The following is a 23,799-nucleotide window of genomic DNA, read 5'->3' as shown; positions in this document are numbered from 1 at the left end:
TAAAAATACAGATAATTGTGCTTTATTTGACAATGCACATCACAATATCATTTTACAATAACAATGACATCAAAAAGAAGATCCAAAATGTTGTGGTAAATTTATATGCAATTTAATGCAGATACTACATGTACAGTGAATTCTTACATATGTGCAGTGTGTATGCATGTAATTATACCCCATGAGTTGTGGAGGTTATAATGCATTTAACTTCTCGGTCAGACCTGTTCATGTCGGCTCAACTCTTCTGAAACTGCTGAACAGAATTTCATGATACTTTGTAGTTAATTGATAAAGACTTGCTTTGAAGATGAAGCATTTTGCAGGAAATTCTTATTTGATTTTTTATGCCCCTGGAATCAAAGACTTGGGGGTGGGGGGGATATAATTTTTGGCCTGTCCATCTGTCTGGCAAAAAACTAACTTTAATAGTCATATTTTTTACAACATAAAAGGTAGAGGTCTCATATTTGGCATGTGTATTTATTTGAAAGCCCATTTTCGTAGCTGACAAAAGGGTGGCATTATCTAACACGAAACTTTACATTTTACACACGCATATTTCAGAATGTTTGGCAAATGTGCTATCAAAGTTTTATTGAATGCAAAATAGAAGTTACATTTACATGTATAATTCATGTATACCAGTATTGCTTAATAGTAGTTATCAACATCTTTTAATACGGGAGATAAGATTTGTCCATTGAAATTATGCCTTAAAATGTCACAGAATTTGAAATAACTATTGGATTATTAACCACCAAATCTCAGAAGTTACGTTATGTTATTGAGTACCGGTAAACAATGCTTAATCTACATTTTTTTTTAAAAATTCAGTTGATAACCCGCAAAACCTACATGTACCAGAACGTCTCTAGAAAGCACTTGATGACCTAAGTCATTTTCTTCCGATAATACATGAATCCACATTTGTCAAAGATTACATGTCCTTGGCTGTCATATTTTGGAAAACCAATAGAATTCTCACAACAACCTTTCTAACGAACTTTGCCATTTGATATGCTTTTGGTTTGGATTTAACACATTTTATTGTCTAGGAAGACCTCTCCTATGTGACAAATAACATAATACATGTATGTTCCAAAATTTAAGTACTACGGAATTCAAGGTCAATAAGATGATCTTACATAAAGCAGTCAAATTATATCAAGAGATATGCATATACAAAATCTTCGCTTTATAACGTAAATTTTTCGCGTTATAACGCAAATTAAAGCTATGCGAAACTTGCGCTTATTTTTTTTTTTTCAGCTACAAAACTGAACTCAATGAGCTTTCGTACTGTCATTTGGACTACTTTTATTTATACATCTACTCATTAGTAAATAGCTAGTGTGTACGTTCTCAGCCGAAAATGTACATGTTATAAAAGTACTTCCATTTGCTATCTAAGCGACCAGAGACACTTTTACTTTGTGCTGCCTCCCGATCAGATATAACGGCCCGCATGCATACGTCAGACCCGCCGCTAAACTTCGCCATTTGCTTCAGTACACCCTTTGCGGACCAGGCATAATGAATCAAAGCCACAGTTTCCGTTTTAACTTCACTTAATTTCTTTTTATAGTAGGTAGTATTTATCTTCCTCTTGTCCTTTGCTACGCTCGATGTTAACACATTTCTGCCGTCCATGTCTAAATAGTCGTCCCCTCCACAAAGACGAAAGTCATGTCCGTTTTTCCCAGTCCAGGATTTGGCCATTTTGTTGTATACAATGACGACCCAGTCTCTCCAGTAATATTTTTCTGAATAAAATTCATACAGTCGGTCTGCAAATTCTTTGTTACCATCATCTTTGTATTGTGCAGAAAGATCTTTTAAATCTCTAAACCTCTGGTCTTTCCATGCATCAGTGACTTCCGCATCTACACTTTTCACTTTCTCTAGAACTTCCTTGATGCCTTTCTCCCAGTAATTTTTTTCCATTTTATAACTGGCCTTTCTATTGATCAATTTCAGAAAAGCTAAGTTGACTTTCACAGCCGTAACAAGGAGTCCAAAACATCTGGCCATTACCTTCTGCATTTTCTTCCGATCATGATTTGTATATTGCATCGCTTCTTTCGGGATATTGTCCGTAAAAGATTGATTTTTCATTATACCATCATATATTTTTTTCGCTGCATTTTGATAACTGGCCTTAAATGACGAGATAAATCGAGACTTCTGACCCTTAATGGCTTCTTTCGGAGCTTTCATTAACATACGAAGGCGGTATGACAACGCATTGACATTTTGTTCGATAGCTGAAAACTGTGATTTGATTCCTTTTGATTTTATTAGATTTGTAACTTCCCCGAAAAGCCTCTCCATATTTCTGAAGTTGGAATCCACCCTCGAAAACTGCTCTTTCAAGAAAGTTAATGTCGGAACTTCTTGTTTCGGAAGAAACAGAGTTATGAGATTCATGAGTGGACCAATGGCTGCCAGATAGGGAGCAACAGCTCTCATGATTTTTGTGAATTTGGAAAGGATCTTAACACCAGATACGATGTCAGTAATGACATTGGCTGCGTCGATTCCGGTCTTCACAGCGTCAGATACTTCTTGTACATCGTCCCCGACGTCCGCGTGAAGATCGCTGACCAGAAACAGCAAGAACACGGACAACAAGAGATGACCAATCTGCATGGTTGTTGAGCTGGAGTACAAGAACAATGTAATCTTAACTGACAGTTGGTGTCATTAGACTTTCTTTTAAGACAAGTTTACTCGATCAATAGAGTACAATCATTTTAGGGGGGTGCACCTGAAAACCTGATAGGTACAAAGAGATGATACTGTCACAGGCACTTGTTTCTGTAAATAACTTACGACCTCTGTATACTAATAATAACACGTGTTATTATTAGTATACAGAAGTCGTAAGTTATGTACAGAAACAAGTGCCTTTGGATACTGTCCCCAAACACACATTTATAGAATTTACGGGGGAAATGCAGTGAACATTTTCGTAGTTCATTAAAATGACCAGATTATCCATAAAAAATCAAAAATATATATATTCAAAATTTAGAAATACTAGTAAGTATAACGAAATCATTTATTACAGTCTTCTTTGAACGTTAGAACTTTAAGTACTATTTATAAATATTCTACCAATATAAAGAAAACGTTCTTTACTGGTTTGTAATATTACATGTGTAGAAAAATGCGCTTCAAATAAAAAAAAAAAATCAACGGTATTTTACCTTCTGTGCGATAAGATTTTACCTTCATGCAACACGTGACTGGTTAAGGGGGTGTGATGTTACTAATGACCAGATAATGGTATTTATAAACAAAATTCTCAATGCACTCAATGTCATACTGCATCCTGTTCACAAAAGAATTATGTTTGATGTAACGGTGCAAATTTAAGAACACGTGTGATATTTAACAAGACGATGTATGCCACTGACGTGTGATATTTAACAAGACGATGTATGCCACTGACGTATGGAAGTTTTATAAAAGGCCCTTAGCTATTCCCATTTTTATTAAGTACACTATATTTACATATGCCCATCTGCACAAACAAAATTATTCCAATTACATACCTTTTATATTTATATCAATTGTAATGTTTTGTTAGTTGTTATTTTACACTGTACCAATGTATCACATTTCTCAATGTAAACGCTGATCATAATTCAAAATACAGAAGTTAAATGACGAAATATAGGTATTCAATGTCCAGGTTAGTTATCTGCACTATACAGGACAGTGAACACTGAAGTATTAATTAGAATTTTAATTAATATTTAAACCTTCTAACTGATTAACATAAATCCAATATGTTCTGTATAATGACGGGACTATTGTAACTTTGAAATATCAGCACTGATACAACGTTCAAAACTAACGGAGGTTTTAACGTTGACAATTTCTGTTGAATCAATGATATTCCTACTTGGATGATGACGCGCGGCATGGTGACCATCGGAAAACGATCTAGTATCGCAGGGGGTCTACATAAATGGGGTAGGTTTGAGCGACTGGTACATTTATATTTTTTAACAACAACCAAAATTATAGTGTTCTTTGTCTATTTAGAAATGTCGCACGTAAGACACAGACATATCAAAAGAAATAGACCCAAACTTTGAAAGAGCAGTCACTTTTCTTCGAATACCTCAGAAATTCCGTACCGATATTCGCTTTATGAGCTGAATACAAGCTTTCAAATAATTTGAGAAAGAACCACGTATTGTGTTTTAAGAATCTGAAAAGGCATTCAATTCATTTGTAAATTGGGGTTCATAATCGGTGATGGAATCAGGATTTGTTGAAAGGGGGCCCAATTAGGCTGGGGTTCACCTTAAGGCCCACAATGGGTCCAGACAAAGCCGGAAGTTTCAGGGTTCCGGGGCTCTTAAGTTGTTTTTATAGGTTATTTTAGCCAAACTTTATACATAATAAACTCCATTAATTGATTTGGTAACACACACACATACAAAACCAAAAATAAGAAGCCCATAGCCACATCGCTCACCTGATTTTGTTTTATCAATCTTTATTCCCATGACGTTATGTGCGGGTTTTTTTTTTTTTTTTTTGGTTAGAAACATCGCTATATTTAACTAACGTTTACAAGAAAACGACAAGAGACATATGGAAAAATTAATGTGTTCTGACAATGGCATATTGTGGACATCTTATGTGTTTAATTTGATCTTTGTAGACAAGGCCGATTTTGCTTCCTAACGTACCTAGCTCTTTTATACCCCATATTGTGGTCCCAACCTAGCCCCAAAGGATCGCAACATAACTGAAAATGAATTCACACAACACAGAGATGCCTTAGTTAACACCAATACAACTCTGGTAACATGGTCTTACAGTTCCACGAGGTCATTGATCATGGTATGATATGAAAGACCTTGCTATAAGAAATTTATGTACAGACTATGAAAGCTCTATCTTAAATACATGTAGTTCAGGAGATATTATATAGGTAAGATTTTTATTAAGGTGGTTCACTACACCCAGAAATAGTTTCTCAAATCAGTACGAATTGATTTAATTATATAAAATATGATGATATACAATAAATATATATGCCAAAAAGGCAAATAATATACAAATTTGGATAAAAACATGATTTTCAAAAAAAAATATTTCAACACATGAATAAAAGACTCTGGGTGATTTGAACTCGAGATCTGCGGTTCACCAGCCCATTGCTTTTTTCTCTTCTTTTTTTTCTCTTTTTCCAGCCCATTGCTTTAACCACTGAGCTACGATGAAAGACAAACAAATCGATCGATACAAATAACATTTCAAAACATTTAAATCGCCATCTTGAGACGTGGTGTCATACAGAGTATAAGCTTTAGTGTAGTGAGCTACCTTAAAAGTAAGTTAAACTTCCAGGCCTATGTCACAAGGCCACGCTTCACAAAATGATAAGGTCTTGCCCTAAAGATCCTATAAACAAAATATGGATAAATACAAATGTAGTTCAGGAAATATTGAATAGGTCAGCTATCTTCTTTTTTTTTTTTTTGAAGGAGGCCAAACTCCAAGGTTAAAAGATCAAACACCATTTTGTACAATGTCTTGCCATAAAGAATCTATATATAAAGTATGAAAGCCCCACTTGAAATAGTTCCGAATATATTTAATAGCCTATGATTTCTTAAAAGTAGGTTAAACTTCGAGTTCAAGGTAACAAGGTCAAAGATCATGATATAGAATGAAAGGTCTTGCCATAAGAAATATATTTACAAAATATGAAAGATCTACTTTAAATAATTCAGAACATACTGTATAGGTAAGATTTTTAATTAAAAGTAGGTCAAACTTCCAGGTCAAGATCACACACCATTCCTTCACATGATAGGTATTTCCGTAAAATATGTATATATAAAATATGAAAGCCCTAGCCTAGCTTGAATAGTTCAAGAAATATTTTAAAAGATTGTCTCCATATATCAGCATATAACACTTTGATCCCCCATTGGGGTCACATCTTATCCCCGGGGACCATGGATTGCACAAACTTGGATCTACTCTATGTCAGGAAGCTTTCATGTAAATTTCAACATTTCTGGCCCAGTGCTTTTTTAGAAGAAGTTTTCTAAAGATTTCCCCTATATAGTCGAATGTAAAACTTTGATCCCTATTGTGGCCCCACCCTACCCCCAAGGATCATCTATTGGAACTATTGAACAAACATGAATCTGCACTATGCCAGGAAGTTTTCGTGTAAATTTCCGGGGGGGGGGGGGGGGGGGGGCATGATTTGACCAAACTTTAATATGCACTATATCAGGAAGCTTTCATGTAAATTTGAACTTTTCTGGTCCATGCAGTGGTTCTTGAGAAGATTTCTAAATGACCCCACCCTATTTTTGCATTTTCGTGATTATCTCTCCTTTCAAGGGACAAGGTCCTTCCTGTGAACAAACGGGGATTCCCTTTATCAATGGATGATGTTTACCAAGTGTTTGGATGAAATTGGCCCAGAAGATGAAAATTTAGAAAGTTTACAGACAGACACGGACAGACGACGGACAACGGGTAATCAAAATAGGTGGTTTACTTTAATTAATTCCGGGTACTCCTTTAAACTTTCGACATATGCAATGCCAGTGGAACTTTTCTATTGCCTTCAGGTTATACAAGAATTAAAGACTAAATAAATAGGGGCCTGTCAATGTGTCTTAGAGCCAGATTTATAAGTCCACTTCTGTGTTTTCAAAAATCAAAAATTATCAGAACGACAGGTGTTTATCATTGTTTATTACGGAGGTTAAATATATCTAATTATCTAGTTTCTGTGGAAACGAGGTTATTTATATTCGGTCTTTCCTATCTCTCTCGTTCTGTGGAAACGAGGGGGTTATTCATATTCGGTCTTTCCTATTCCCGTCGTTTGAGGGGGATAGGAAAGACCGAATATAAATAACCCCCTCGTTTCCACAGAAATGACTAATTATCCTGCTTTGTAGTCGGAAGATGTGCATCGTTAATGAAGGTGATTCCCACACTTTTAATTAATCAAGTCCAAATACGGATTTCCATTTCACGCTCCGCATAACTCGGTATTATGTCTCATTAAATTGTAAAATAAAATATTTTTTATATATGCGAGTTGTGATTTTAACAGAAATCACAGTAAAATCACATTATATAACACCGTCTTAGGACATCATTTTGGACTCCATGGGCTCGGTATAGTAGATTCCTTATTACAACTAATCATTTAAAGTTCATGTTCGCTATACATGCATAGTAAACACAAACTTCAACACAGAATATTTTGTTATTTAATCACGCATGAATAATTCTTAAAGTTAGTGATTAAATCGAAAGTAGGATAGGTTTTCAGAAGTCTGCGCAGGTTTCAGTTTATCGCTAGATCGGTTTTTGCTGTAAAGTAATGCCTGTCAGTAAGGACTTTTTAATCGCTGTTTGTGTTGCGTTTGTTGCAGGTTTTCTCTATATACAGGAGAGGCAAATTCATGATTTGTATACAGAATTTCGACAAGAAGTGAACTCTATGAAATTAACACACAAGGATGAAATCCATGCTTTAGAACTGAAATTTTTCGATTACTATAAACAAGATGAAGTTCAACGAGCACTGTCAGGCATCGAGAGGAATCTGGATGAAAAGACGACGATGATGAACGAAATTATGGCGAATACTACCCGGGAAATTTTGAATCAAATAGGTTTGTGTGTGTGTATGCATGTGTGTGTGTGTGTGTGTGTGTGTGTGTGTGTGTGTGTGTGTGTGTGAGAGAGAGAGAGAGAGAGAGAGAGAGAGAGAGAGTTGTGTATTTGAATATATTATAAAAATGGATGGTTTCAAAATCTACACATCCGTCCATGATATCGGATCTCGTGAATCTTAAAAGAGGTGGGGGTATATTGAGAAAGTTTTTGTCAAAGATTTTCGAAACAAGAGGCCTTTGGGCCACATCTCCTGAATCACCTTGACCCTTATCTGAAGACTTTCCATATATATATTTGCATGTAAAACCTTAATAGTTAATACCTATTGTGGCCCAAACCTACCCCTAGAGGCCATGATTTTTACAAACTTGAATCTGCGTTATGTCAGAAAGCTTTCATGTAAATGCCAACTTCTTTGGCCCAATTGTTCTTGAGAAGAAGATTTTAAAAGATTTTTTCTATATATTTCTATTTAAAACTGCGATTCCTTATTGTGACCCCAACCTATCCCCGGAGGCCATGCTTTGAACAAACTTGAATCTGCACTATGTCAGGAAGCTTTTATATAAATTTCAGCTCTTCTGGCTCAGTGGTTCTTGAGAAGAAGATTTTAAAAGATTTTTCCTATTATATTTCTATGTAAAACTTCGATTCCCTATTGTGACCCCCTACCCCCTACCCTAATTTTGCATTTTTTGTGATTATCTCCCCTTTGAAGGGGGAATGACTCTTCATTTGAACAAACTTAAAAACCTTTACACAAGGATGCTTTTGACCAAGTTTGGTTGAATTGACCCAGTAGTTCTGTAGTAGAAGAATGAAAATGTGAAAATTTTACGACGACACCGCCGACAGATAACGGACAAATTTTGATCAGAAAAGCTCACTTGAGCCTTTGGCTCAGGTAAGTTAATAATTATGCCCCTGTGTATAAGATTAGTTGTTAGTGAATATAGGGATAATGAAAAGCACACCTTTACCTGTGAATCCGCGTAGTCTGGCAGTGCTGCTTGTTTAAACAGCGCACCTTTCGGCAAAAGAAAATCGTCAATTATGTGGAGAGGTGATAGTTAGCGTCAAATACAGAATTTAAAAAAATGGATAATCATAAAAGTGGGTTAATACCTGTGAAACATGATTTGATTTGAAGGCGTATATTCCACATGGAGGTTTTTATAAATTTATAAACAGGGACCCATTATTTTTCGTTGAAGATATTTTCTTTGTGCTTCAAACAGTGGCCACAATGAATAACCAAATTACGATATCAGGTACTTCTTTGCAATTATCATCAATTGATATCCGTATTTTTTGTAGGTGACATCAAAAACAAATTAGGAGAACCTGTTGCATTCTTCTCCAGAATAAGTCAGCACCACTATGATTTACCACCAGGAACGATAATAAAATTCGATGACGCCAAATTAAACATTGGTGAGGGATTCAGTTCTTCCAGTGGGAAATTCCAAGCTCCGGAACAAGGGTTGTACTTCTTCACGTGGAATTACCTCATACGAACCGGAACTAATGCGTACATTGGGGCGTACGTTAGCGGAAAGCAAGAGGTGGATACGTGCACGTATGCTAGCTTTAATTCACATATTTTGGCATCCGGTTCGCTTGTGGTGAAACTGAAGACGGGCGATGAAGTTTGGTTACAAGTTTTCTACAAACAGGCCGATTTCTTGCATTCCACGTACACATTCTTTACGGGGCATAAAATAATAGCAATGCTATAACCAAGAGCATATCATAGCATAGGTGGTAATCAAGCATAGCATAGCTGGTAATCAGAGAAGAAACTTGTTCTGCCTCATATATGGAATCCAAATAAACGGGAGTACATATTGGTAGAGAGTACATCTGGAATGAAACGTGCGTAGCTTGGAGAATATCGCATGGTGTACAGCAACACCGATTCGAGCAACGTTTCGAGTGCATTTATGTGTTAATGCTTTGCATATCGATAAATGCAAAATTCGATATTACTCTCTTCGTGTTCTCTTTAAAGCAATGAAGTTTAAAACTTCAAATAATGGAATGGTATTTTGCATATATATGCATTTAAGTAAGTTCTCATTTTATTTATACAGGAAATACAAACAGAATGAAAAGATAAACTGTACTCGTCACCATTTTTTTCGTGGAAATTTTGATCGCAACAATCTTTTTGGGGTGGAAAATTTGTCACACACACCCTTTCCCGGAAATTTGTGTAGATCCGCCTCTGTAGTATTTATGGATTCATATTCTATATATTGATCTCATTTATCCTATGAACTTTACAACTTTAAACATTTGTATTTTCTTTAAAACATTCAAGCAGGACATGGGAATCGGATCATTAACTTCTGTGTTTGGTTTAAGATAAAGTGATACCACCTTGGAGTTTCGAGAGCTGAAATACCTGGCTTTTAAAAGGTAGTTTTGGTAAATGTCTACATCATCATCCTTGCTGATTGATTGACTAATTGGTAGTGCCTTTCCGATAGAATTCCACCTGCATTTCAGTTTGATATTTTTCTGCCTCTTTCAAGAATAATATATGGCACACTTATTTTGACGACGGATAACTCCGTTTACCTGATCAGGATATAGGACTCACGGCGGGTGTGACCGGTCGACAGGGGATACTTACCCCTCCTAGGAACCTAATCCCACCTCTGGTGTGCCCAGGGATCCGTGTTTGCCCAGCTATCTATTTTGTATTGCTTATAGGAGTTATGAGATTGATCACTGTTCGTTATCTTCACCTTTCATGGTAAGGTTTGCTTGACTATGATGGTGTATGCAAGAGGAGTGCTGCCAGTAAAGCCAATGCCTGTCTGTTGAAGTTGTACTGGATTTCAGCGATGTATGTCTCATTCCTGATGAAGTCGATAACTTATTAAAATCATAGCTACTAGATATTGGGATGAGATTAAATGAAATACGTCCTGTCGTCTTCACACAGTGGTTACATTACGTTGTTAAATTCTCGATAAATCTCAGTGATACATCAATATCGACATGATCAGTTCATTGACATTAACAGCATCCAGATAATCAATTCATCGACATTAACAGCATCCAGATAATCAATTCATCGACATTAACAACATCCAGATAATCAATTCATTGACATTAACAACATCCAGATAATCAATTCATCGACATTAACAACATCCAGATAATCAATTCATCGACATTAACAACATCCAGATAATCAATTCATTGACATTAACAACATCCAGATAATCAATTCATCGACATTAACAACATCCAGATAATCAATTCATCGACACTATCAACATATAGATTATCAACACCCGGGTGATCAATGCATCAAGATATAGATATCCAGGTGATCAATTAATCACATCAATGGAAAACGGAAATATTCATATCAGATTCTAGTGATCAGTCATCCAAAATATTACTTTGTTAAAAACCACTCTTGATTCCACGCACAAGTATTCTGAAGTTGAAATTAAAAATATGTTTGGAACTCCTCATTGACAATGTTTTCGAGGTCTTTGGTGATCAGGTCTTCCAACAGTTTGTTGAAATTTCCATGGGCACGAATTGTGCTCCTTTGTTAGCTGATCTGTTTTTATATTCATATTAACCGGAATTTATCCCAAAATGTCTATGTGAGTAGAAAAAATATCTTGCTGTAGCCTTCAATTCGACATTTGAATACATGTATATCGACAACGTATTATCTATTATTGATAATAATTTTCATTCATATGTCGATTCGATATATCCCTGTTAACTTGATGTAAAAGACACCACAGAGTCGTCCACTTCTGCTTCGTACGTACACATTTTATTGAAAAAAAGTTAACGGCAAACTAACAACTCAGCTTTATGACAAACGGGATGATTTCATCTTCTCCATCGTCAACTTTCCATATCTATGTAGCAGCATTCCATTATCACCTGCATATGGTGTTTATATCTCTCGACTCATTCGATGCGCAAGAGCTTGTTCTACATATGATCAGGTTTTAAATCGAGGTAGTGTACTGACAAACAAGTTGATGTCATAGGGTTTCAACAGTCTCGTTTAAAATCGGCATTTCGCAAATTCTCTATATATAGTCGTGATTATGATCTCGTTTGCCAATACAGCTTTTCGTTGGGTCCAATGCTGTCTGACGTGTTTCACATCAATTGTCAGGCCGTTCTTGGCACGCTGAGTTTGACTACGGATCATCTAATCAAGATAAAAGGCTCACGGCAATCGGCAGGTGTACCTTACTCACCTAATTCAAGAAAATGATTACCTGTCTAAATGAAAGAAAAATGAAACAAAGACGAACCCACATGTTCTTTTTACAAATATAACCTCAAAGTTTTATACTTCCTATTTACAACTACTGTCAAAAATATTAAGGGAGGGGTGGTGGCTGTTTCCCAATATGTCTTTATTTGCATTAAAGAATAATGGAAAATAAACGTCGTTAAAAAAGGGGGGGGGCTCCCCCTGATTTTACGCTCCTCCAAATTATAGGGATATTGCAATATTTTCATACAAAAAAACCTATATGCCTGAAATGTTCATATGATTTTGACCATAGCATTAAACTTCATTGTTATTTCGGATTTCAAACATTTCGGTTGAGCATCACTGAAGAAACATAATATGTCGAAATGCGCATCTGGTGCATCAAAATTGGTACCGTACAAGTTTTACATTATGACCCCTGGGTCGAGGCCTCTGCTGGTGGACTGTTAGTCCCCGAGGGTCTCTACAGTCCAGTAGCTAAGTACCTCGTTACTAGCTTGAAAATACGGATGTATATTTAATTGCTGTTATAAAATTTAGAAATTCATTTCAAAATGAAGGATTATCTCCCTCACGCATAGCTCTTATCCTTAAACGAATTTGACTCCACTTTTTGGCACACTGTTTTTGCCTATAATAGCTCTAAAACTTCATTGTTATTGCAGATTTCAAACATTTCGGTTGAGCATCACTGAAGAGACATAAATTGTCGAAATGCGCATCTGGTGCATCAAAATTGGTACCGTATAAGTTTTATATTGAAATGATAAAATGGAACCAAGTCTAGAATGTCAACAGATTGATTGATTCTGCAATAACTTTAAAGTTTTTTGAAACCACACGTGGGAACACCAAGTTTCCATACACATTTTTGTTTCTTTTGGAAGAAATATGAAACAAAAGCATCTTCAAATTTTGGACCACTTTTATTTGTTAATCTACTCATTAGTAAAAGCAGATGTGCACGTTCTCAACCGAAAACGTACATGTTATAAAAGTACTTCCATTTGCTAGCTAAGCGACCAGAAGCACTTTTACTTTGTGCTGCCTCCCGATCAGATATAACGGCCCGCATGCATACGTCAGACCCGCTGCTAAACTTCGTCATTTGCTTTAGTACATCCTTTGCGGACCAGGCATAATGAATCCAAACCACAGTTTCAGTTGTAACTTTACTTAATTTCTTTTTGTAGTAGGCAGTGTTTATCTTCCTCTTTTCCTTTGCTACGCTCGATGTTAACACATTTCTGCCGTCCTTTTCCAAATATTCGTCCCCTCCACAAAGACGAAAGTCATGTCCGTTTTTCCCAGTCCAGGATTTGGCCATTTTGTTGTATACAATGACGACCCAGTCTCTCCAGTAATATTTTTCTGAATAAAATTCATACAGTCGGTCTGCAAATTCTTTGTTACTATCATCTTTGTATTGTGCAGAAAGATCTTTTAAATCTCTAAACCTCTGGTCTTTCCATGCATCAGTGACTTCCGCATCTACACTTTTCACTTTCTCTAGAACTTCCTTGATGTCTTTCTCCCAGTGATTTTTTTCCATTTTATAACTGGCCTTTCTATTGGTCAGTTCTAGAAAAGCTAAGTTGACTTTCACAGCCGTAACAAGGAGTCCAAAACATCTGGCCATTACCTTCTGCATTTTCTTCCGATCATGATTTGTTTATTGCATCGCTTCTTTCGGGATACTGTCCGTAAAAGATTGATGTTTCATTATACCATCATATATTTTTTTCGCTGCATTTTGATAATTAGCCTTAAATGACGATATAAATCGAGACTTCTGACCCTTAACGGCTTCTTTCGGAGCTTTCATCAACATGTGAAGACGGTGTGACAACCCATTGACATTTTGTTCAATAGCTGAAAACTGTGATTTGATTCCTTTTGATTTGATTAGATTTGTAACTTCTCCGAAAAGCCTCTCCATATTTCTGAAGTTGGAATCCACCCTCGAAAACTGCTCTTTCAAGAAAGTCAATGTTGGATCTTCTTGCTTAGGAAGAAACAGAGTTATGAGGTCCATGAGAGGACCAATGGCTGCCAGGAAGGGGGCAACAGCACCCATGATTTTTGTGAATTTGGAAAGGATCTTAACGCCAGATACGATGTCAGTAACGACATTGGCTGCGTCGATTCCGACCTTTACAGCGTCAGATACTTCTTTTACATCGTCCCCGACGTCAGCTTGAAGATTACTGACCAGAAACAGCAAGAATACGGACAACAAGAGATGTACAATCTTCATGATTGTTGAGCTGAAGTATAAGAACAATATACTCTTAAATACAAAAGCATTTAATCGAAGTATTAATGGATATGATATAATGAAATTACATGTAAATTGCAATTGAATGACTGATTGCGTCATTAGACTTTCCTTCAAAACAAGTATACTCAAAAACAGCGCAATTCTAATGTTCAGTTTGATCGAGGATGTAATGTAGTGGGGATACACCTTAAAACCTGAAAAGTACAAGGAGAGCTACATGTATACCGTTCGGTTGTTTTGTTTTTTATCTTTTCACTATCCAAACATATATTTGTAGAATTTACGAGGGAAAATACATTTTCTCAGATCATAAAACTGACAAGATTGTTTCGAAAGCCTATTCGTAATTACGAGAAAGGATATCATAGCTACGAAATGATTAGCTTGAAATTACAAGAAAATTAATTACGAGATCAGTGCTCGACACAAACGTTTTCACCATAGAACGTTAAAGGACTACCAGATTCTGTATAAACTAGTCCTGCTAGGTCAGTAACTAGTCCGACTCTCGGAGGCAAAACAAGGGGGCTGGATGGGGGGGGGGGGTGTCTACGTGAAAATCTTTCAAAATCTAGAGGCAAAATTCAGCATTTCTGTTACAAAATGACTTTCTAATAAATAAATAAATTTTAGCGTCTGATTTTACTCTTGCATTGCAGTGATACAAGCTATATTTTTCGAATTTCAGAATTGACGCGGTTGCGCTTAAGATTAAACATTAGTCCATTCCATTAGGTTTTTGATTTTTCAGTAGTTCACCTTACTACTCTTGAATGATGTTCAGATTGCTCGGGACAAAATGTACTAACCTTGGGCTACCGAACTAGCGTCAGTGCTGATCCCCCTGTGAGATAATGTTCTCGTGATTGTGAGATAATTATCTCGTAATAGCGAAAACACTTGTAATAAGGAGACAGTTATCTCATAATTATGGAACAATTATCTCATAAACTTTATAGATATTGATCTCCTCTTATGTTCCCATCGTTTTTAAATGCTTTTTTAAATACATGTACCAGGTGTAAGAAATAACTTTTCGATCGAAGCTTGCCAAGGAGATCATTAGAATAGTTAGACAATTAACTTGGGCCAAAACATAGGTCTATTTCTGATTACATTTTGGAAAAAAATAGGCAAAACTCTTTTTTGATTTTTTTTAATTCACTCAATATTTGCCTTGTATCAATCGGGAAGAAACTTTTTCACGATACAGACATTTATGAGTACTGACATGTAGCATCAAGTGTTCATTATTGGGTAAAATACTATCATAGACCAAAAATGACATTTAGACAATTGATTTTCCCTGTTTAATCAATGATTGCATGTATATCGATGTTGATCTACTTGCAGAAAGCATGCAAGACACCATTTTGAAATTTCCGATAATTTGAATATCGAGCCCGAACTTATCAAATTTTTTTTGAATTTGAAAAACGAAGTGTACGTAAATTAAGGACTGGAAGTTATCTGAAAAATAGGGTCGGGAGAAAAAAATTAGGGTCGGTCAGGTAACCGGAAAGACGCCAAAATGTTTTTAGCTTTATTGAGTAAAAGTTTATTCGCGTATTTAAAGTGCAAAGGCTTTATCATGGCAATCTATTTTGTACCACTGATTAATTAACTTGTAAACTAAGGTCACAAACTACCAGGAAATGGAGGAAAATTCGCCTTCAGAAGTCCATGTGTTAATTTTCAGATTTTATTACCATGGCAACCAATTTTCAAAAATAATGTATATGGTTCTTGAAAGCACACATGTGAAAGATTTTAAAGGTCCATCATGACATCTGATGCTAGCCTGGAAATGGGTCGAGATACACTCAGGCACCTGCCATCCTGGAAGTAAAAAAGCAACAAAAATGAGGAAAATATACCCATTTTCAACCCCTCCTAATTCAAAAAAAAAAAATTTCCCCAGTATAATGACAGATATCAACTTTCAGCAAAATTCCTAACCTTTCCAACAAGGCCAAATTTGCAATAGGGTCCTTGATTCCTTTTCGAGATATTTTACATCAAAGATGCAGCATGCTCTTTTCAACTTACCGTTTAAAGTGAAAGTAGAATTGCCCGCCTAGAAGTCAAACTCTCATACATCTCACAGTCACAGTTTCGAATCCCATAAAAAGGCACTGGATCAATGTAGAATGGTCACCTCCCTATATTAATACAGATATCAATAACAATGAAACTATTTAAATTCTATAAAATACTCTTTTAACATATTTACATTTTAACCCTGGTCACTTTAGCTTCGTATTGGCAATTCGCCAGGTATATTGAGACTTTAAAGACTGCGGAAATTCTACGACATCATGAAATACCTATACTGTTTAAAAATTTAAGTTTTTCCGAGTAAAATGATGTATCATACATGGGGAGTTATTGTTCATTATATCTTGAAATGAGTGAACAAAAACTGCCCTCTTCACATCACTGTTTCCAGCAGAGTTCTTCCCCTTGGTAAAGTTGAAAATAGAATAAAAGACCCAGAACTGAGTGAAATACATGCGATTTTGATTCCAAATAAAGACTAGAATTGTATTTTAAGGAAATTTGATGTGAAATAAAAGGAATTGTAGAGAAAAAAACCCTGAAATGGCCAGTAAGGATGTTAACTTGAGCAATCCTGGAGAGTCTGTTTTCTGTTTTTTCAAGTTCAAAAAAACTTATTTCAATGAGAAATTTGCCCTAAAAATTGGTTCGTCTAAACCGTCACATCTTTAATAAATTACCCTGATATCATGCTTTTATCTAATAAACATAAGTCAAAATAAGACACCTTTGTATGAAGAAGAATATTTGTCAAGGAAGATAACTCTAGCCAAGAAAAAAAAAAAAAAAAAAATCTGATGTCATTACTCTATTATGACATCACATTACGTGTTATATTATGATGTCATAGTTAAGCTAGCCTATGTAGATCCACTGGTGTAATTCAAATAGACAAACAGAAGCGAAGCAGTTTCATGCCAGGATGCGTATGGATGACATATCAAAAAGTTTCTGAAAAGTCGGTGTACTCCACTAGATGTACAGTGTATCACACCTATGTTAGTGATCCTTATGCAATATACAGTGAATTCAATAAAATTGAAATTTATATTCTGAAGCTTTATCTGTTTCTCTATGACTACCTGACAGACACACAGACAGATACACACAACACATACATAGACAAACACACACAGACAGACACACACTGATAAACACACACATAGAACGGGTATACACAGACAAACATACATATACAGACAGACAAACACACACACATACATATACAGACAGACAAACACACACACAGACAAACACACACACAGACAGACAGACACACAAACACATAGTCAGTCACACAGACAAACACATACACAGACAGACACGTACACATGCATGCGCGCGCACGCACACACATATGCACACAGAAAGACACGCACACAGACAGACAGACAGACACACACACTCACTCACTCACTGATTGACAGACACACACACACAGACAGACAGACAGACAGACAGACAGACACACACACACACATCTATCCATCATTAGCATTGCAAAAAACTTTCATAGAAAATTTATGGCTGAGGAGAAATTTCTTGCACTCACACTCGACCAATTGCTAAGAATACTTCTGACATATTTACTAATCGATGACCTTCAATTTCAATGAAATCAATAATATTAAGTATAAACCTCATATTTAAAGCATAAACATCATATTTAAACACAATAAACAAAAAAATTCTTGCCTGGAAAATTCAAGTTTCAAGCTGATTTGTGCTTAAAGACTGCGGAAATTCTACGACATCATGAAATACCTATACTGTTTAAAAATTTAAGTTTTTCCGAGTAAAATGATGTATCATACATGGGGAGTTATTGTTCATTATATCTTGAAATGAGTGAACAAAAACTGCCCTCTTCACATCACTGTTTCCAGCAGAGTTCTTCCCCTTGGTAAAGTTGAAAATAGAATAAAAGACCCAGAACTGAGTGAAATACATGCGATTTTGATTCCAAATAAAGACTAGAATTGTATTTTAAGGAAATTTGATGTGAAATAAAAGGAATTGTAGAGAAAAAAACCCTGAAATGGCCAGTAAGGATGTTAACTTGAGCAATCCTGGAGAGTCTGTTTTCTGTTTTTTCAAGTTCAAAAAAACTTATTTCAATGAGAAATTTGCCCTAAAAATTGGTTCGTCTAAACCGTCACATCTTTAATAAATTACCCTGATATCATGCTTTTATCTAATAAACATAAGTCAAAATAAGACACCTTTGTATGAAGAAGAATATTTGTCAAGGAAGATAACTCTAGCCAAGAAAAAAAAAAAAAAAAAAAATCTGATGTCATTACTCTATTATGACATCACATTACGTGTTATATTATGATGTCATAGTTAAGCTAGCCTATGTAGATCCACTGGTGTAATTCAAATAGACAAACAGAAGCGAAGCAGTTTCATGCCAGGATGCGTATGGATGACATATCAAAAAGTTTCTGAAAAGTCGGTGTACTCCACTAGATGTACAGTGTATCACACCTATGTTAGTGATCCTTATGCAATATACAGTGAATTCAATAAAATTGAAATTTATATTCTGAAGCTTTATCTGTTTCTCTATGACTACCTGACAGACACACAGACAGATACACACAACACATACATAGACAAACACACACAGACAGACACACACTGATAAACACACACATAGAACGGGTATACACAGACAAACATACATATACAGACAGACAAACACACACACATACATATACAGACAGACAAACACACACACAGACAAACACACACACAGACAGACAGACACACAAACACATAGTCAGTCACACAGACAAACACATACACAGACAGACACGTACACATGCATGCGCGCGCACGCACACACATATGCACACAGAAAGACACGCACACAGACAGACAGACAGACACACACACTCACTCACTCACTGATTGACAGACACACACACACAGACAGACAGACAGACAGACAGACAGACAGACACACACACACACATCTATCCATCATTAGCATTGCAAAAAACTTTCATAGAAAATTTATGGCTGAGGAGAAATTTCTTGCACTCACACTCGACCAATTGCTAAGAATACTTCTGACATATTTACTAATCGATGACCTTCAATTTCAATGAAATCAATAATATTAAGTATAAACCTCATATTTAAAGCATAAACATCATATTTAAACACAATAAACAAAAAAATTCTTGCCTGGAAAATTCAAGTTTCAAGCTGATTTGTGCTTAAGGTCACAAACTACCAGGAAATGGAGGAAAATTCGCCTTCAGAAGTCCATGTGTTAATTTTCAGATTTTATTACCATGGCAACCAATTTTCAAAAATAATGTATATGGTTCTTGAAAGCACACATGTGAAAGATTTTAAAGGTCCATCATGACATCTGATGCTAGCCTGGAAATGGGTCGAGATACACTCAGGCACCTGCCATCCTGGAAGTAAAAAAGCAACAAAAATGAGGAAAATATACCCATTTTCAACCCCTCCTAATTCAAAAAAAAAAAATTTCCCCAGTATAATGACAGATATCAACTTTCAGCAAAATTCCTAACCTTTCCAACAAGGCCAAATTTGCAATAGGGTCCTTGATTCCTTTTCGAGATATTTTACATCAAAGATGCAGCATGCTCTTTTCAACTTACCGTTTAAAGTGAAAGTAGAATTGCCCGCCTAGAAGTCAAACTCTCATACATCTCACAGTCACAGTTTCGAATCCCATAAAAAGGCACTGGATCAATGTAGAATGGTCACCTCCCTATATTAATACAGATATCAATAACAATGAAACTATTTAAATTCTATAAAATACTCTTTTAACATATTTACATTTTAACCCTGGTCACTTTAGCTTCGTATTGGCAATTCGCCAGGTATATTGAGACTTTAAAGACTGCGGAAATTCTACGACATCATGAAATACCTATACTGTTTAAAAATTTAAGTTTTTCCGAGTAAAATGATGTATCATACATGGGGAGTTATTGTTCATTATATCTTGAAATGAGTGAACAAAAACTGCCCTCTTCACATCACTGTTTCCAGCAGAGTTCTTCCCCTTGGTAAAGTTGAAAATAGAATAAAAGACCCAGAACTGAGTGAAATACATGCGATTTTGATTCCAAATAAAGACTAGAATTGTATTTTAAGGAAATTTGATGTGAAATAAAAGGAATTGTAGAGAAAAAAACCCTGAAATGGCCAGTAAGGATGTTAACTTGAGCAATCCTGGAGAGTCTGTTTTCTGTTTTTTCAAGTTCAAAAAAACTTATTTCAATGAGAAATTTGCCCTAAAAATTGGTTCGTCTAAACCGTCACATCTTTAATAAATTACCCTGATATCATGCTTTTATCTAATAAACATAAGTCAAAATAAGACACCTTTGTATGAAGAAGAATATTTGTCAAGGAAGATAACTCTAGCCAAGAAAAAAAAAAAAAAAAAAAATCTGATGTCATTACTCTATTATGACATCACATTACGTGTTATATTATGATGTCATAGTTAAGCTAGCCTATGTAGATCCACTGGTGTAATTCAAATAGACAAACAGAAGCGAAGCAGTTTCATGCCAGGATGCGTATGGATGACATATCAAAAAGTTTCTGAAAAGTCGGTGTACTCCACTAGATGTACAGTGTATCACACCTATGTTAGTGATCCTTATGCAATATACAGTGAATTCAATAAAATTGAAATTTATATTCTGAAGCTTTATCTGTTTCTCTATGACTACCTGACAGACACACAGACAGATACACACAACACATACATAGACAAACACACACAGACAGACACACACTGATAAACACACACATAGAACGGGTATACACAGACAAACATACATATACAGACAGACAAACACACACACATACATATACAGACAGACAAACACACACACAGACAAACACACACACAGACAGACAGACACACAAACACATAGTCAGTCACACAGACAAACACATACACAGACAGACACGTACACATGCATGCGCGCGCACGCACACACATATGCACACAGAAAGACACGCACACAGACAGACAGACAGACACACACACTCACTCACTCACTGATTGACAGACACACACACACAGACAGACAGACAGACAGACAGACAGACAGACACACACACACACATCTATCCATCATTAGCATTGCAAAAAACTTTCATAGAAAATTTATGGCTGAGGAGAAATTTCTTGCACTCACACTCGACCAATTGCTAAGAATACTTCTGACATATTTACTAATCGATGACCTTCAATTTCAATGAAATCAATAATATTAAGTATAAACCTCATATTTAAAGCATAAACATCATATTTAAACACAATAAACAAAAAAATTCTTGCCTGGAAAATTCAAGTTTCAAGCTGATTTGTGCTTAAGGTCACAAACTACCAGGAAATGGAGGAAAATTCGCCTTCAGAAGTCCATGTGTTAATTTTCAGATTTTATTACCATGGCAACCAATTTTCAAAAATAATGTATATGGTTCTTGAAAGCACACATGTGAAAGATTTTAAAGGTCCATCATGACATCTGATGCTAGCCTGGAAATGGGTCGAGATACACTCAGGCACCTGCCATCCTGGAAGTAAAAAAGCAACAAAAATGAGGAAAATATACCCATTTTCAACCCCTCCTAATTCAAAAAAAAAAAATTTCCCCAGTATAATGACAGATATCAACTTTCAGCAAAATTCCTAACCTTTCCAACAAGGCCAAATTTGCAATAGGGTCCTTGATTCCTTTTCGAGATATTTTACATCAAAGATGCAGCATGCTCTTTTCAACTTACCGTTTAAAGTGAAAGTAGAATTGCCCGCCTAGAAGTCAAACTCTCATACATCTCACAGTCACAGTTTCGAATCCCATAAAAAGGCACTGGATCAATGTAGAATGGTCACCTCCCTATATTAATACAGATATCAATAACAATGAAACTATTTAAATTCTATAAAATACTCTTTTAACATATTTACATTTTAACCCTGGTCACTTTAGCTTCGTATTGGCAATTCGCCAGGTATATTGAGACTTAAAGTTAAACTATCATTATGCTTAAATGTGACTGTTGTATGAAAGTTCAAGACCCTTGTCATTCTGGCATTGAGTTCACATTATGATAGTACATGTCCGGCACATGTCTACGGCGATGATATGCACGTATCATGACGGAACGGACGAGGCATATATTTTGCATCGCGGTACATATTATTATCCGAGACAACATACTGTCGCCGGCCACGATAGATGAGAAAAGGGGGCCCTTTTATCACAAATGATTAAGCCATGTTATTGCATGCATATAGTCTTAGTTATTAGGGAGACAACGACAACTCATACAAGTAAAGTTTAAGTATCCCTTGCTTATCGTAAGAGGCGACAAATGGGGCGGTCCTTGGGATGAGATTTATTTTCAGAATTTAGAAATATCGGTAGATAAGAACGAAATCATTCATTACAGTCTCCTTTAAATGTAAGTTAGAGCTTTCAGTATTACTAATGAAAATTCTACCAATATAAAGAAACTCCTATCTATTCATTTGTAATATTACCAAATCAAATGCTTCCAAGGCTATTCATAAGTTGTTTAACTCGGCTTTATATCTATATATTTTCGCGTAATTACGGGAGCATTTCTCGTAATTACGACATTTTTTCTTGTAATATGAGATAATTATCTCTTAACACCGAGATCTTGTTTTGTAATTACGAGATCTTTCCTCATAATTTCAAGATAAACATCTCGTATTTTTAGCGAAATCTTTTCTCGTAATTACGAAATAACTATCTCGTAATTACGAGATAATGGAATGTGAATTAATTTTTACATGATACTAATAGGCTTTCATAGATTGTTCAATAAGAAATCGAAAATGTAATTTCAAAATTCAGTAGGAATGAAATACAAGTAATGCAATACTTTCTACTCTGAAATTACGTTAGAACTCGAAGTACTACTTATAAATATTTTACCAATATAAAGAAAACGCTGTTTACTCGTTTGTAATATTACATGTGTAGAAAAATGCAGTTGAAACTTTTAAAAAATGATAATTCAAATATTATTTTACCTTATGCACCTTTATACACCACCTAACTGGTCAATTGGATGCAATACTACTAATTACCACAAAAGATTTATATAAAAAAAATTCCAATGCACTCCATGTGTTACCATATTCTGTAAACAAAAGCATTAAATTTCTAATATCCCGATGTCAATTTTACCACCTGACTGGACAAAAGGGTGCACTGATACCAATAACCACCAATGAACAGTTATAGAACAATCTTCTCAATGCACTCAACCAAAGAGCGACATGTCTGTCATTGACTTTTTTTATATATATATAAAAGGCATTATTCACTTCTTAATTGAGAACATTATGCTTACATATGTCCATCTGCACAAACAATATTATTCCAATTATGTATCTTTTATATCTATATTGATTCCGACGTTTGTGAGTGGTAGTTTTACACTGTTCTAA

The 23,799-nt window shown here is 35.5% G+C and overlaps 3 protein-coding genes across 5 annotated transcripts; 1 reads left to right on the top strand and 2 right to left on the bottom strand.

Annotated features, from left to right (window-relative positions):
* Window positions 1–1,093: 1,093 nt before the first annotated feature.
* On the bottom strand, window positions 1,094–3,279 carry LOC125655306 (uncharacterized). 2 transcript variants are annotated; one of them, XM_048885552.2, is made up of 2 exons: window positions 3,213–3,279; window positions 1,094–2,662 (listed from the first exon to the last, which is right to left on the bottom strand). In XM_048885552.2, the coding sequence occupies exon 2, from the start codon at window positions 2,650–2,652 to the stop codon at window positions 1,366–1,368; it is 1,287 nt and encodes a 428-aa protein (XP_048741509.1). In that variant the 5' UTR covers window positions 2,653–2,662; window positions 3,213–3,279; the 3' UTR covers window positions 1,094–1,365. The 2 variants fall into 2 exon arrangements, with proteins under 2 accessions (XP_048741509.1, XP_055999900.1); XM_056143925.1 differs by having other exon boundaries at window positions 3,235–3,279.
* Window positions 3,280–7,339: 4,060 nt separating this feature from the next.
* LOC125655308 (complement C1q-like protein 3) lies at window positions 7,340–9,806 on the top strand. Its single transcript, XM_048885555.2, has 2 exons — window positions 7,340–7,682; window positions 9,004–9,806. Exons 1-2 carry the CDS (start codon window positions 7,388–7,390, stop codon window positions 9,423–9,425), a joined length of 717 nt encoding a protein of 238 aa, XP_048741512.1. The 5' UTR covers window positions 7,340–7,387; the 3' UTR covers window positions 9,426–9,806.
* A 3,058-nt stretch (window positions 9,807–12,864) lies between these two features.
* Window positions 12,865–23,424, bottom strand: LOC125655307 (uncharacterized). Of its 2 annotated transcripts, none has more exons than XM_056143924.1 (2): window positions 23,389–23,424; window positions 12,865–14,226 (listed from the first exon to the last, which is right to left on the bottom strand). In XM_056143924.1, the coding sequence occupies exon 2, from the start codon at window positions 13,608–13,610 to the stop codon at window positions 12,930–12,932; it is 681 nt and encodes a 226-aa protein (XP_055999899.1). In that variant the 5' UTR covers window positions 13,611–14,226; window positions 23,389–23,424; the 3' UTR covers window positions 12,865–12,929. The 2 variants fall into 2 exon arrangements, with proteins under 2 accessions (XP_055999899.1, XP_048741510.2); XM_048885553.2 differs by having other exon boundaries at window positions 23,380–23,421.
* Window positions 23,425–23,799: the final 375 nt, after the last annotated feature.

This window comes from Ostrea edulis, chromosome 7 (genome assembly GCF_947568905.1).
Source record: "Ostrea edulis chromosome 7, xbOstEdul1.1, whole genome shotgun sequence".
Taxonomy (NCBI): Eukaryota; Metazoa; Mollusca; class Bivalvia; order Ostreida; family Ostreidae; genus Ostrea; species Ostrea edulis.
Note: the sequence above shows the minus strand (reverse complement) of the source record. Positions and strands in the feature narration are given on the sequence as shown.

What these genes read in the sequence shown, in the direction of transcription:
- LOC125655306 (XM_048885552.2), bottom strand. Translation starts at nt 2,652, where the DNA reads ATGCAGATTGGTCATCTCTTGTTGTCCGTGTTCTTGCTGTTTCTGGTC.
- LOC125655308 (XM_048885555.2), top strand. Translation starts at nt 7,388, where the DNA reads ATGCCTGTCAGTAAGGACTTTTTAATCGCTGTTTGTGTTGCGTTTGTT. An exon ending in GGAAATTTTGAATCAAATAG is followed by an intron (nt 7,683 to 9,003) that starts GTTTGTGTGTGT and finishes TATTTTTTGTAG; the next exon opens with GTGACATCAAAAACAAATTA.
- LOC125655307 (XM_056143924.1), bottom strand. Translation starts at nt 13,610, where the DNA reads ATGCAGAAGGTAATGGCCAGATGTTTTGGACTCCTTGTTACGGCTGTG.